This window comes from Populus nigra, chromosome 1, assembly GCF_951802175.1.
Source record: "Populus nigra chromosome 1, ddPopNigr1.1, whole genome shotgun sequence".
In the NCBI taxonomy this organism is placed as follows: Eukaryota; Viridiplantae; Streptophyta; class Magnoliopsida; order Malpighiales; family Salicaceae; genus Populus; species Populus nigra.
In genome coordinates this window covers 3452986-3468607 of record NC_084852.1, presented here as the reverse complement: position 1 = coordinate 3468607, position 15622 = coordinate 3452986, and the positions used below count along the sequence as shown (strand labels likewise).

Genomic DNA, 15622 nt, shown 5'->3' with positions numbered 1-15622 from the left:
TAAATGGGTGAACTTTATTTCCTCAACTTCTCTAGCCAATATAGACAAGTATTCTTGGTAAGATCCTAACTTCTCGTCCTTGGTTTGCCCTTTTCCTTTCGCTTGGCAAATAATCAAAATCAGTGATTTAGCATGGTCAGCTAGGTTATCGGCAATGACATTCATGGCTTTCCTTATCATATATACTATGTTGTACTCAGCTAGTATAACTTTCCATTTTGCAAATTGGCTTGGTAGATAGGGGTGGATTTAGTAGGTACTGCTTGATTTTCTCGAAAGCTTCTTCACACTCTTATTCCACATTCCAAGATTCTTCTTCCTTAACAATTGAAGATGGGGTCATAAGTCATGGTTAATTGGGATATAAACAGAGCAATGTAATTCAACCTTTCTAAGAACTTTCTTACATCCTTCTCATCCTTAGGAGTTGGCATAGATTGAATAGCCTTTACTTAACCAAGGTCCACTTCTATCCTTTTGTCACTCATCATAAATCCCAACTACTTCCCAGATTTCAACCCGAATGAACACCTTGCATGGTTAAGCCTCAACTTGTACTTCCTTGGTCTTTCAAACAATTCCTTCAATATTTGGACATGATTCTCTCCTTCTCTAGGTTTAGCAATCATGTCATCCATATCTTTAATTTTTCTCTTATTTTTTTTTCATTGCCCGAATCTATGGTTTCAAGCTTCTCTCTGGCGGGTTTCCGAGCTTGTTCATGTTGTCCACTTCTTCCTCTTCTATAGCTACTATGTTTTCTTAAGTTTGGCCATTCATTCTCAGCGTAAAGTGTTGTTTGTTTTGAAAATATCCGATCTGAAAACGGAAAGTGATGTGTAAAAACATCAAGATGAACCTTTGAAAATGCATGATTTCATTAAAGGGAAAAATTGTCTCAAAACCATTTGCTTGAGCAAATCGATTAGGTGTGCAACATCATTCCAAACTCCTTCAAGCTTTCTTTGGTACTGAGCTTTTGGGTGTAACCTTTCTTCATTTTCCATCTTTTTCTTTAATCGAGTGTTGTGGATTCTAGAAAAGGGATCTATGTTTCTAGGTCTGATGCGTGCATAGATGTATAAGAAAATGCATGACATAATGCATGATTGTCATAAGAATGCTTTGTATATTGGGTATGGATGCAACCTTTTTGTGAACGAATAACAACCACCACCTTATAAACATAGGCTCTCTTGTCACATTGCTAGGAGTACTGCCTTTCAAGTCATTTGCTTGAATCATGTTCACCAAGAGACAGATTTTGCATAAGAAGATGGGTCAACTCCCTTTTCATTAATGCTTGATAAGTTTATTTCCTTTCCTCCTCAAACTCTCTAGCCAAAGGTAAAAAAAGGCAAAGCCGTGATTCTCAATCTTCCCTAGAAAGGCATCGGTTTTAGCTAGGCTTCGGCGATAGCAAATGATGTCCCCTCCCACTTTTCACGCATTGATTCTAATAATCCGAGCATGTGCAGCAGCTTCATCCATTTGCTCATCTGTTTTGGTCATCTTTTCTATGAGCAACATATTGGTTCTGTTCAAAGCAACATTGTTAGCGTCGATTTGATCCTTGTATTTTTCCATTGCTGCTAGCTTATTGTCCAAATACTTTTTATCCTTTTCGCGCTTCTTGTCAAGTTTTTATCCTCATAACTTTTTATCTCATTCTTCTTAACCGCTAACTCCGCTTTAATAGCCTTAAAACCTTTCCTTTTACTCTCTTCCTTTACAATCTCCATCAAACGGTTTTCCAACTCTATATATTTCTTGTTCAAATCCTCATACTTCCCAATCCTATCCATCAGTTCGAATTGAACTTGTGCAAATTTTTCTTGGGTATATTTTGTGCTTCCTTGGCAATCTTTAAAGTCAACCTCTATTGCTTCAAGTTCAAAGCAACTTTGCATCCAATCCAAACTCATCCCTTCTAGCTCCTTCTCACTTCTGTCCTAGCAATCTTCTCTTCACTTAGCTTTAACTCAAGCTTTGTTATTCTCACGTCTCTAGATTGTGTTTGTTCATCTAGAAATGCTCTTCTTTTATCTTCTTCCAGCAATCATTTCTTCCAACATTGCCTTGTCTTCTCAACTCCTCTTCATTATTGTCCCTTTTTCTCTTGATAGGCTCTTCTATAATTTGGGGAGATTTGACTCCTACACAAGGCATGGCTGAAGCAGCTAAGTCTCTCGATCTTGCATATCCTTCACTTGCACTTGGATCCTTTAAACCTTCTATCTCAAACAAAACCAGATGCTTCCAATCTTGTGTGATGATCTCCACAACTTCTTGTGTGATGGGATCTTTGAACAAAACAAAGAATTAAGCAATTCCCATAGTCTTTGGAACAAACTGCTTGCCCCCAAGTTGCCTTACCACAAGGGCAGGAGTATAACTTACATAACCTGTGATCCCTACCAAAGGTGCCCAACGTTTCTGTCCACAACTCATGAGGACTTTCACTGTCGCTACCCACAGGGCTCTCCACTTGAAATCACTATTAGGCAAACCTTCTAATTTGTCAATCCAACCATGGTTGTCTAGATCTTCCCATTCTTCTTCTTTTACCAACTTCAGGGGTCTTTGGGTGAACCACCAAAAATTATTGAAGATAGGCTTTTTTGTTTCGATGTGGCTAACCATCTAGATATACAACAACTGCGTGCAGCATTTCAGGTTTAAAAACTTCTACACTTGCAATTTCCATCAAACGTCCGTATCTACTAAAAAATGCATCATTATCCACATTCTGAAAGTGAGTCGTTAACTTGTTCACCTCATTCATAATGCAATTCAGGTTCTTGATTGGTGACAGTTTCTTAGCATCGCTTCTAAGGCAGTCTCCTTCAGTCAATTGTGACATTTCAGAACTTTTTTTTTTTATATTCTATGATGGAAAATTTAGCAATGGTGGCCATTTTGTTCACAAATCCTGTGGTTCAAAATGCCTTGGGGTTTTGATGCAAAAGATATTATGGAGCATACAACCTTAAGGATAGGTTCTAGTTCCTTTACGTGAGACATAGGGTAGGTTTACTACTTGGTCTCTAAAAAGGGGTCTCTTACTGTCCCAGTGATCGCCCTCGTAAAGGCAATATGGGGGTTCAGCAGATAGTGGGATGACACATGTACCAATCACTATCAGTCTAAACACTCAGCAAAGAGTTGGGGTTTACACAAACTTAAACCTTGACTCAAGTCATAAGGCAAGCTGCTAGTCCCCCACCTAACTTAAAGTTTAATGTGTGTGCTCTTGACAAGATAGTAATAATAATAAAGTGATGCATGACTATATCATGCATGATAGAATGTAAAGATGCCTGCTAAAGCTTTTAAACAAAGTATCATTCATAGTAAAAAAACAACAACACATGGCATAACATAAAAAAAACAATTACCAAGCTTAGTCCAAGGGTCCCCAGTGGAGTCGCCATCCTGTCGCACCCTCCCGAGAGCTCGACGTCGCGGCGACCCAATCCTTCGTAGCGGGGATTGATATTGGGGTCTTTCTGTTTTGAAAAAGGGAGTCGCCACCTAGTATTATGGTCACTAGGAAACCTAACTGGTCTTTCAGAGATTCTAAGGCAAGGGACTGGTTGCGTAAAGGGAAGGTATTAGCACCCCTAGTACGCCCTACCTAAGGTAAGCTGCTTGGTGTTTGATTTGCCTTATAAATGTTATGGTGTTGATGTTCGCTAATCCCATCACTTTCCTAAGATAAGTCGGCTCTGATGAACGAAATCTAGGGTGCTTTAAAACCTATTTTTTTTGTCTTAGTATTTTATACTTTCACAACTGGTAAACCGTGGAGTAAAAAAAAATTGAAATGTCCTCGATTATAATCAAGGCTTTTTTCAAGGATATGTGCGGATTTATTATTCCTAGAAAATTATTTTGGATATTTACCACTCCGGGTTTCTTTATCCAAATATTAACAGTGAATAATAACAAATTATCCCCAATAATATTTTGGATATTCGTCCTTTAAGGATTTCTTTATCCAAACATTAGTGGTGAATAATAACAAATTATCCCCAATAATATTTTGGATATTCGTCCTTTAAGGATTTCTTTATCCAAACATTTGTGGTGAATAATAGATGAATTCCCCCAAAATAAGATTTTTATATTTTTTGGAATATTGGCCAATACCCTTTGGAGTTTTACAAACATGTTGTAAAATCCAGAAATGCAAGAAAAATGATTTTTGTTGTGTTTAAGAAATCCATGCGAAAACACATTTTTGAGACTTCAAATATTTGTTTTTTAGATAAAAGACGTAAAAACAATGTTAGGGTATTGGCCGTATGCATGAAAACAAAACATTTTTTATTTTTTTGATATCTTGACGAAAACCGGGTATTTTCATACCGAATTTGTATTTTTACAATATAAAAATACAAACTATATTGATCCAAAATACAATAAACATAATTTCAGAACATCACATATTTTTTGAAATAAATTTCGAAGAAGATTTCATTTTTTTTATTTTTTTTATTTTTTCGGGTTGGGCCCCGCCCGGCCCATGTGACTGGGCTGGACCTAGCCAACCTGCATAGCTGGGCTGGGCCTAGCAAGCCCAGCCTGGTCACTGGCCCATGCCAATGACCAGTCCCTCCAGTCCGCACCTGCACGTGTAATATTTACGCGTGCATGAACAGTGCAAAGGTAATTAAATCACCTTCGCACTGTTCATCACCTTCCTTTGCATTACAGTGCATGACACAAAAAAACGGGATAACAGAGTGTTGCAACAGTGATGGTTTTCTTATGATTTTCTTTTCATTTCTGCATATTAACACAACATTATAAGAAGAAAGCAGCAGGCATACCTGGTTTTTGCGAAGACGGCGAAGATGGTGGTGCTGTAATATCTCTTCACCGTGTCCTCTGCTTCTGTTCGGTCAGCTCCTCTTCTGCTTCCTTACGTTCTCCTTTTCTGTATTCCCCTCTCCGTGGTTCTTGGTGTGGCTGCTGGAATCTTCCTCCTGGGGTTGCTGCTACTGCTCTTCTCCTGGTGTTGCTGCTGCTGCGGGGATGGAGGACTGCTGTTGCTTCGGTTGCTGCTGGGCGTCGCTGGAGGAAGGAGCTGCTACTGGTTGCTGCTGGGCGTCGCTGGAAGAAGGAGCTGCTACTGGTTGGAAAACGTTGATGGTCTGGAGGAGGAGGAGACGCTGCTGAGAGGAAGAAGAAAACCGGCTGGGAGAGAGGAGATAAGGAAATGGGGGTAGCGGTTTTTTTGGAGGAAAATGGAGTGGGAGCAAAATGGCTGCTCTGGTTTGGCTTTGCAGGAGAGGGGGGCTGTCCCTCGTTGCTGGTCGCTGAGGGGAAGAAGAAAATCAAGAGCCCAGGGGGAGGGGGTTGGAGTTGGCGGCCAGCGTTGGAAGTAAAGGAAGAAATCTGCAGAAATTGGGCGAAAATGCTGGTTTTTTGGCTTACTTTGGAACCGATTTTCTCGTCCCCCAGGTCTTCAACAGAGATTCTATTTATAGGTGGTGTAAGAGGGTCATATTGTCTATATTGGGGAAAATTTTCAGCCCTTGATTCGACTCGAGGAATCCAAACCGTTGGTTCAAAGTGTGCACCTCGAGCTGCCAAATTTGGCAGCTCAAGGCTGTGAACTGCCCGAGGTGGCCACTTTGAGCCACTCAACGGAGCCGTTTATAAATTTGTCGACCCGACCGGACCATTCTCCGGGATAAAGGGGTTTCAGGTGGACATGTTGGCGCATGTTTTGTCGGATTTGAAGGCCAGACGAGCCGGAAAATGAGCCTGGAACGCAGCCACTCGGGCAGCTTTTTGAGGAAGAAAGTGAACAGTAACAGGCGACGTGTCACCTGGTTTCCCTGCGCCGTTTTCAAATCAGTCCTCCAGTTTTCAATTTCTTTAATTTGGCCCCGGATCAAATCCAATACAGCCCCTCTGATTTATGCGCCTTTTCCAAATTGGTCCCTAGTTTCGGATTTTCTCAATTAAGTCCCTAATTGGCCATTAAACTTCAATATTTATGTAATTAAGCCCCTGATTGGACCTAATAAATTCCTAAAAATTATAATATGGCCCCAGAACTTTAATTTCTTCTAATTAAAGCCCAAATTGACTTAAAAATCAATTTTTCTTGCAATCAAATCCTCTATAAATTGAAAAATAAAAATCCAATTAAGTCCATAAACATCCAAATTTGGGCTTTTCTCCTCAAAATTCAAATTTTCCTTCTCAACAGGGCTCTCATCCTTCAAGAATATACTGTCAAAAATCAAATCTTTGTATTTTTAACCTCCTTGACCAATTTTCCGACCATTTTCTGAGCGCTTCTACCTCCTGTTATTTTTCTAACCTCCTTTGGCTTTTTATTTTTATTTTTTTGTGGGGACCCAAAAATGGGTTACAACAAAGGACATCAATATTTCTAATAAAATCATTTTTTAATTATCTTATCAAAATGGATATTTCAACTCCTTGAATCTTGTTTAAGTTTATAAATAGATTTTTAAAGCTTGCATATTTTTTTGAAAAATTATTTAGATTCAAAACCTTTAGGTAGTGTAATATGCATATCTTTATGAATATTCCTATAAAAGAATGCATTTTTGACATCTATCTGCTAGAATTCATAATATTAGCATGTAACTATAGCAAGAAGGTTTCATCAAAGTCAATTCTTGTCTTTTCTTGTTACCATTAACAACTAATCTGGCTTTATACATTTATACATTGCCATTAATATTAATCTATTTCTTAAAAATCTACTTACATCCAATGAATTTTACCCCTTCAAGTTAATCAACCAAGTTATAATTAATCCATTTAGAATTTTATATCCTTGACTCATTTCATGAAATCAATATTAGATATTGCTTTCATATAATTGGTAGGCTTTTAAGTATGAGCAAATTATCATTTTTAGCTTCTATGAAAAATCCATGTCTCATTGGTGTATGACATCTCTTATCAGATCTATGGAATTATTGTGTTTCTTGATCTTTAAGCTGAGCATCTAGTGCTATATATTCGAGCTTGGGTTCTAATTGGATATCAGTTTATGGTTCTTGAACTTCTTCCAATTCTATTTTCCTCTCACTACTCCTTTCAAGAATAAATTCTCTCTGCATTTCTTTTACAAGTCAATTCAATGTGTTTTTTTTATTAAATAAACACCTACATATTAAGTTTAGGTGTCATTTACACCTCAACCTTGTAGAACAATTGCTTCATTTTATAAAGAAGAAAATAAAATATGTATCCATCTCAATAACTTTGATTAATTTCTAGTATTAATGAAGTATTAACCAGGAGCGCTATGAACAATGTTTTGATATAATAAGAAACCTCCTAATTATCACAACTTTATAATTTTCTTTTCTAAGCATCTTTTTTCCTAAGAATCTTATCTCAACTTTAAATTCATTAATCAAACTCAAATGAATATTAAATATATTGATTTCATGAATAAAGTTAGTGGCATATATAACCACTTGATTAGAAAAGAAATAAAGTTATAATTGTTGGTCATACACACTAATATAAACTTCATGTTCCTTTCTAAGTACTACAAGCATATATTCATAACCGAATATTTGAGCTCTATTAAGAACATTAGGCTTCACCTATAACTATTGGATTTCTCGAAACACATACACGCAGTAGAAACTATAAATTTAAAATTTTTTGGGGGTCATAAGGATCCTATTAGACAAACCTAGAATTGTTTAGGGTTTATCAAAGATTAATTGAAGAACATATGTTCTTTTTTTTCTTTGAAAAATTACTTCAATGCTAGGTTGTCGCAAACCACAAACCATCCAAATATCTGGCTTCTAATAGTAATTCACATGAATGACCAATGAAAAATCTTCTATACCCTTTTAAGAGAGAGGGATTGATATACCTTAGAATGCGAACTCTTTTATTTTGTGTTTAGGTGTTTACATATAATACTTTTCTCACATTCTCTTAGGAAATAATAGGCATAATATTCTATTTATAGGAAAACCTAAAAACCCTATAAATAGAAAAACATCAATTTGCTCCTTAAATAATATCGCATATATTATTTTAGGATAATTTTATAAATTTATTCAATAAAGTCCTTATTTAATTTTTCTTGGTCTAGAATTGCAATCCTCTATATTACTTATACTCTAGTCCTTAATCTCTAAAATTTATTTAGAATCAAGTCACACTTGATTAATAATTCTATTTTAATTTCTGACTAATGGTTCTTATGTGTGTAATCCATTAGGTTCCCTAAGAAGTTGGCCCAAATATAAATTATAATTCTTAAAAAAAATAAGATTACATAAATTTTTTTTATCAGTTTAATAATTGATTCATTTATATTTAAGATCAAGTACAATAGGTTTAGGAGATTTGCTTGAGTTTGCTTGGTTTTTTCTCTCTTTTAAAGCTTATGGTTTTTTAGTTCATCCTTTAACATTTATTTAATTGAATATTGGGCTCTAGTTTTTTTGTTTTTTTCTATTGGATTTCTCATTGATTTTAAAAATGATACGGGTTATCTTACTCTTCAACATTAAGTTGTTTGATAATTAAACTTCATAGTTTTATTCAATTTGCTTTTGATGAGGTTGCCTAATATCACAACCAGGTCACAGATTTTGTATGCTGACCTGGTGGAATCGAGACGGGTTTTTTTCGAAACTTGTTTGAGATTATATTTTGTCTTCAATTCGTCCTTCAATATTTTATTTACTAGAAATTGAGCTTTGACTGCTTTCACGTTCTTATTTAAATTTTTCTTCATTATTAGATAAGATCCCTCAACATTTGATTTTTTTTATTTCGTATTTCAACATTTAATTGATACTTCAATCTTATACCTATAATTATGAGGTTAACAGGTTAACCTGGTTTAACTTGGGTAGTTTTTTCATTGTTTTTTTAGCTTCGCCCTTTGATAAAGGGACCTAATTTACAAATTTTACTCTGAAGGTGTATAGTGGAAATAGACTCTCCCTAGTTAATTTCTATATTTCCATCAAGCCTATTTTAGGGTTTAACATGAACCATCTGAAGAGGTTTTTTTTTTTTCTTGTATATTATTGCTTTAATAAAGATAACAAAAAAGAAAAGAAAAGGATAAAAGTAAAACCAGAGAAAGATTAAGAATGCCAAGAGAGTGTGGGATTGATATTGTAATATAAGATGTTTTTTTTTAATTATTTTTTTAAAAAATATTTTAAAATAATTTTTTTAATTTTTTTTATCAACATATTAAAATCATAAAAAAAAACTAATTTTTAAAAATATATATTCAAACAAAACTCATGCAAACCCAATTAAAAAATCAAAACGGTGCCAAGTGGAATTAACTGGGGAGAGTCTATTAAATCAAGAGCAAAACAATCGGTTTAAACTATCATGCTTTAAACTCATAAGTGTAAACTATCAATGTATTCGTTAGATCGGTGGTATGCTATCTTTCACTAATAAAATTCTTTTTATTGGTTTTGAGAGGGAAAAAAAAAGTATTTCTATCTTTGTTTTATGGAAAAAGCACATAGATCTATGAACTAGATATATAAAAAAAGAAGGATAGATTAGATATTCCCATTACTTAATAATCGAGGAAAATAGTGTTTAAAATTAAGATAATAAAATTGAAACCAAATCAGCTTCATTAGATAAAGCTGTTGTGTAAATAAGCGTATGATGCAGAGATAGTCATTACAGATTTTAGTTGGCTAAGATTGATCCTTTGTTGAGTTCGTTCCATTAATTATACTTCCTTGCAAGTCTTTTTTTTTCTCTCCTTATGCAGACTATCTTAATTATGTCATCAAATTGCATTTTTTTTTATGGGAATTGCTGCTCTAACTCGCAAGTTAGAATCCATGTAAACTATTTTGTTTTAATACTTCATTAGATTGATATTGATGGTATTCTGTCTTTCACTAATGAAATTCTTTTTATTGGTTTTGAGGGAAAAAAAAGTATTTCTATCTTTTTTATGGAAAAGCACAGAGATCTATAAACTATTGTGTAAATAATTGTTAGGGTAAGTGTGAATTTTAACACATGGCATGGATAGCTATTGATGAGGGGACAAAGGGATTAGAGTGATCTATGAACTATTGTGTAAATAATTGTTATGTTAGGACAAGGGATTAATTGTTTATCGTTCTCCTTATACCATACAGAGCTAAAGGCCTTCTCCTTTTGTTCCTCTCGCTGAATTTTATTATTGAGCAGTCAGTACCTGTGCTTTCCGTATATATTTTCACAAATTAAGGTAATAAAATTACTATTCTCATTCTCTCAATGCCTATTTTACTTTTAATGACTCACTATCACAGTCAGCATCCTCATTTCTCTAATTTTTCAGACTGGTGAAAAATGGCTACCGACATTGTTGGATCCATTGTATCTAAGATAGCAGAACTCTTGGTGGAACCAGCGATAAGGCAGTTCCGTTACATGTTCTGTTTCAACAATTTTGTTCAAGAATTCGATGAACAAATGATGAACCTGGCTTTGGCATTTTATCGTCTGCAAGATGCTGTCAACGTTGCTGAAAGGAATGCTGAAGATATTGAGATTGATGTCAACACATGGCTGGAAAATGCAAAAAACGAAATTGAAGGTGTGAATTGTTTGCAAAATGAAAAAGGAAAAATCATCAAATGCTTTACTTGGTGTCCAAATTCGATGCGACAATTCAAGTTAAGCAAGGCACTGGCAAAGAAGACGGAGACTTTGAGAAAACTTGAAGAAAATAGCAGAAAGTTTCGAAAAGTGTCCCACAAAGCACCTCTTCAAGAGATAAAATTTCTTCCATCAAAGGAATTCACACTCTCAGGATCGTCAAAAGAAGCTTTCAAACAGATTATGAAAGCTCTCAAAGATGACAAGGTCAATATGATCGGACTGTACGGCATGGGAGGGGTGGGTAAAACCACCCTGGTGAATGAAGTGCGCAGGAGAGCCAAAGAGTTGCAGTTGTTTGATGAAGTTTTGATGGCTACACTGTCCCAGAATCCAAATGTCACAGGCATCCAGGATCAAATGGCAGATCGTTTAGGTCTGAAATTTAAAGAAAATAGTAAAGAAGGGAGAGCAGGTCGGTTATGGCAGAGACTGCAGGGAAAGAAGATGCTTATAGTCCTGGATGATGTTTGGAAAGTTATTGACTTCCAAGAGATAGGGATCCCATTTGGTGATGATCACAGGGGTTGTAAAATTCTTCTAACAACACGTCTTGAAGACATGTGTTCTTATATGAAGTGCAAGGAAAAAGTTCTTTTAGGTCTCTTTTCTGAAGAGGAAGCATGGGCTTTATTCAAAATCAATGCAGATTTACGTGACGAGGACTCTACCTTGAACACGGTGGCAAAGAAGGTTGCGAGAGAATGTAATGGATTGCCTGTAGCACTTGTGACAGTGGGAAGGGCTCTAAGAGATAAATCTGTTGTTGAGTGGGAAGTAGCGTCTGAAGAGCTCAAAAACTCTCAATTTCGGCATTTGGAACAAATTGACGGACAAAAAAATGCATATGCATGTCTTAAGTTGAGCTATGATTATTTGACGTTCGATGAAACCAAGTCATGTTTCTTGCTATGCTGTTTGTTTCCAGAAGATTACAACATTCCAATTGAGGACTTGACGAGATACGCAGTTGGCTATGGGTTACATAAAGATGGGGAGTCCATTGAAAATGCAAGGAAACGAGTTTATGTGGCAATCAAAAACCTCAAAGCTTGTTGTATGCTGTTAGGAACTGAAAGTGAAGAATATGTAAAAATGCATGACTTGGTTCGTGATGTTGCTATTCGGATAGCATCATCAGAAAAATACGGATTCATGGTAAAGGCTGGCATTGGGTTGCTGGAGTGGCCAACGAGCAATAAAAGCTTTGAAGGCTGTACAACAATCTCGTTAATGGAGAATGAACTAGCAGAACTTCCTGAAGGATTGGTGTGTCCACAGCTCAAAGTTCTATTGTTAGGACTGGATCGTGGTTTGAATGTTCCAGAGAGGTTTTTTGAAGGGATGAAAGCAATTGAAGTTTTGTCTCTACAGGGAGGGTGTTTGTCATTGCAATCACTTCAATTCTCAACGAACCTTCAGTCGTTGCTGTTGAGATGGTGTGAATGCAAGGACCTCATTTGGTTGAGAAAGCTGCAAAGACTTAAGATTCTTGGTTTCATTGCGTGCCGCTCCGTTGAAGAATTACCTGATGAAATTGGGGAGTTCAAGGAGTTAAGGTTGTTGGATTTGACAGGTTGTCGATTCCTAAGAAGGATTCCTGTGAATTTGATAGGAAGGTTGAAGAAGTTAGAAGAACTGCTGATCGGGGATTTCAGCTTCAACGGATGGGATGTTGTTGGATGTGACAGCACAGAAGGAATGAATGCAAGCCTAACAGAACTAAGTTCGCTGTCTCATTTAGCTGTATTATCATTGAAGATACCGAAGGTTGAATGCATTCCCAGAGATTTTGTTTTTCCCAGGTTGCTCAAATATGATATAGTGTTAGGGGATGGGTATTCAATAACAGAATACCCAACCTCGACAAGATTATTTTTGGGTGAAATCAGCGCCACATCCTTAAATGCAAAGACATTTGAGCAGTTGTTTCCTACTGTGTCTCAAATTAGTTTTCGTAGAGTGGAGGGTTTAAAAAATATAGTATTGTCCTCTGATCAGATGACCACCCATGGCCATGGGTCGCAAAAGGACTTCTTACAAAGATTAGAACATGTCCAAGTGGGTGAATGTGGGGATATTCGCACTCTGTTTCCAGCAAAATGGCAGCAAGCTTTGAAAAAACTAAGGAGCGTGGAAATTTATGACTGCGAATCATTGGAAGAGGTATTTGAATTGGGTGAGGCTGATGAAGGAATTAACGAGGAGAAGGAACTGTCATTTTTAACGGAGTTACAGCTGTCCTCGTTACCTGAGCTCAATTGTATATGGAAGGGGCCCACCAGACATGTCAGCCTCCACAGTCTTACTCGTCTGAATTTGCAGGATCTTGACAAGCTGACATTTATCTTCCCACCGTCCCTCGCTCAGAGTCTTATTCATCTGGAAACACTACAGATAAAATATTGCGGTGGATTGAAGCGTCTTATCAGAGAAGAGGATGGTGAAAGGGAAATAATTCCAGAGTGTCTTGGCTTCCCAAAATTAAAAACTCTCTCTATAAGTCGCTGTGATGAACTGGAATATGTCTTCCCTGTCTCCGTGTCTCCAAGTCTTCAGAACCTGGAAGAGATGGAGATTCGTGAAGCTAACAATTTAAAGCAAGTATTTTACAGTGGAGAAGGAGATGACATCATCGTCAAGTCTAAAATTAAAGATGGCATCATCAACTTCCCTCAGCTAAGAAAATTGTATCTTTTTTCCGTATCAAGTTGCAGCTTTTTTGGTCCAAAGGATTTTGCTGCCCAATTGCCTTCTTTGCAAGAGTTAACCATTGAAGGCCACGAAGAAGGGGGTAATTTGTTGGCACAGCTTCGAGTACGTCCTTTATATTTCTCCATTTTTTTTTTCTTTTCTAATTAAAATTTTCAACTTCAATACATTGTGATAATTTGTTCTATCTTCTCAAATTTCTAAAACTAAACTAAACTAAATTTCCACTGAATTTAATTGATGATTTAAATTGGCTTAGGAAGTTAGACATCAATTACTATAATGTAATTTCTTATTTCTTCCTTCATATTTCTAAAACTAAAGTAATGCATAAATGCTAGCAAATCCTTTAGCCATCCACTAAATTTGAAAGGAGTGAAATTGAGGCTTCGTATTTGGTTTATTTTTTCTAAACAATTAGAGTTAAAAAGTAAAAATTGAAACTTTCTTTTTAAACACAATTTTTTCTCATTCAAAGAACTTCAAAAGCACCAAATTTGTATTGAATTCAAAAAACATATTTTTTTAATATTTTTTTCATTTTTTTCTACAATTTTTTTCACTTTTTTTTTATGAAAAAAATAATTTAAATGATACATAATCAAGCATTTTTATTAAAACATTTTACTAATATGTAAAATTCAAATTATTTTCTTTTTTATTTTTATTTTTGGAAAATGTCATATTTTTTTTTATTATAAATCGAATATAAAAAAATAATTTTTTTGAGTTAAAGTATAATATTTCATGATTGCTTTTAATTTAACTAATATAAAATAATAGTTTGTATTCAGATTATCATAAATATGAAAAAAATATGATTTTATATTCCCATGACCCGTTGCCTTGTCTATCTATATCTTCTTGTTGATAAGTATTTCGATATTGGGGATAATTGGTTCATCTATTTAACAAAATTATATAATAGTTTCAAAGTGCACAAAAATTACTAGGAATTATATCTAACAAATTGGTACCCTTATTTTCTTTTGATGCAGGGGCTTACAAGTTTGGAAACATTGAAGTTGTTCTACGTGCTTGTGCCTGACTTGAGGAGTATATGGAAGGGTCTCGTGCCATGCAATTTGACTATTTTGGAGGTGAACAAGTGTAAGAGACTAACACATGTATTCACAAACAGCATGATTGCTAGTCTAATTCAACTGAAAATTCTAGAGATATCAGACTGTGAGGAATTGGAGCAAATCATTGCTAAGGATAATGATGATGAAAAGGATCAGATATTGTCAGGAAGTGATCTTCAATCTTCATGCTTCCCTAATTTGAGTCGACTTGAGATCACAAGATGCAACAAGTTGAAGAGTCTCTTCCCGATAGCCATGGCTTCAGGTCTCAAAAAGCTCAAAATACTTGGAGTAAGTCAATCCTCTCAATTATTGGGAGTATTTGGGCAGGGTGATCATGCTTCATCTGCCAATATTGAGAAGGTGATGGTGCTCCCTGATTTGCACGTTGTTGGTGGGAGGAACCACTGGTGGTGGCTTTGAAACACTCAGAGGGGATAAAACACAAAGTTTTATTTCAAGAACAAAAGCTTACAGGAGCAAAATAAATACAACAAGCTTAACAATACACACCCTTTCTTTCTCTCTAGTGTTTCTCTCTATTCTCTCTACTCTCCCACACATAATAGCATAAGCTCAGCTTGCTATTTATACACGAATTCAAAATAAGAAAATTCAACCTTTCCAAGTGTGAAGGCGGCTGCGGACGGTGGTGTGAAGGCGGCTGGCGGCTGCGGCTGGTGGCTGGCGGCTGGTCGGTGGCGGCTGGTCAGTGGCAGCTGGTGGTTGCCTTCCTTGACCATCTAGATTGAGTTTAATATTCAACAAATCTCCCCTTTAAACTCAATCGAGGGATGTCATGCCAAGCATGAATACTTCTCCTTTCAATGCCTTCTCTTTGCTTGTAGCCTTTATCCACTAATTTGGCTTTCGTCTTGTAGACCCTTTTGATACCTATTGCTTTTTTGTTTTCTGGTAGATAAGTCAGCTTCCAGGTATCATTCTTCTCAATGGCATGTATTTCTTCATCCATTGCTTTAATCCATTTCTCTTCTGTGACAGCTTCATTGAAGCTTAATGGGTCACTATCTGCAAAGAAACAAAACAAATTTGTATCTTCCATTACTTGAGTGGCGTCGTACAGCTCTTCAAGATTTCTCATCCTTCTTGGTTCTTCTGATGAGGATGCTGATGGTGGTGTTGATGATGATGCTCCT

General features: G+C 36.0%; 1 protein-coding gene across 1 annotated transcript; it reads left to right on the top strand.

The window, feature by feature from the left end:
• Positions 1–10340: 10340 nt before the first annotated feature.
• On the top strand, positions 10341–13813 carry LOC133689869 (probable disease resistance protein At4g27220). Its single transcript, XM_062109956.1, has one exon. It carries the CDS (start codon positions 10360–10362, stop codon positions 13528–13530), a length of 3171 nt encoding a protein of 1056 aa, XP_061965940.1. The 5' UTR covers positions 10341–10359; the 3' UTR covers positions 13531–13813.
• The last annotated feature ends 1809 nt before the right edge of the window (positions 13814–15622 follow it).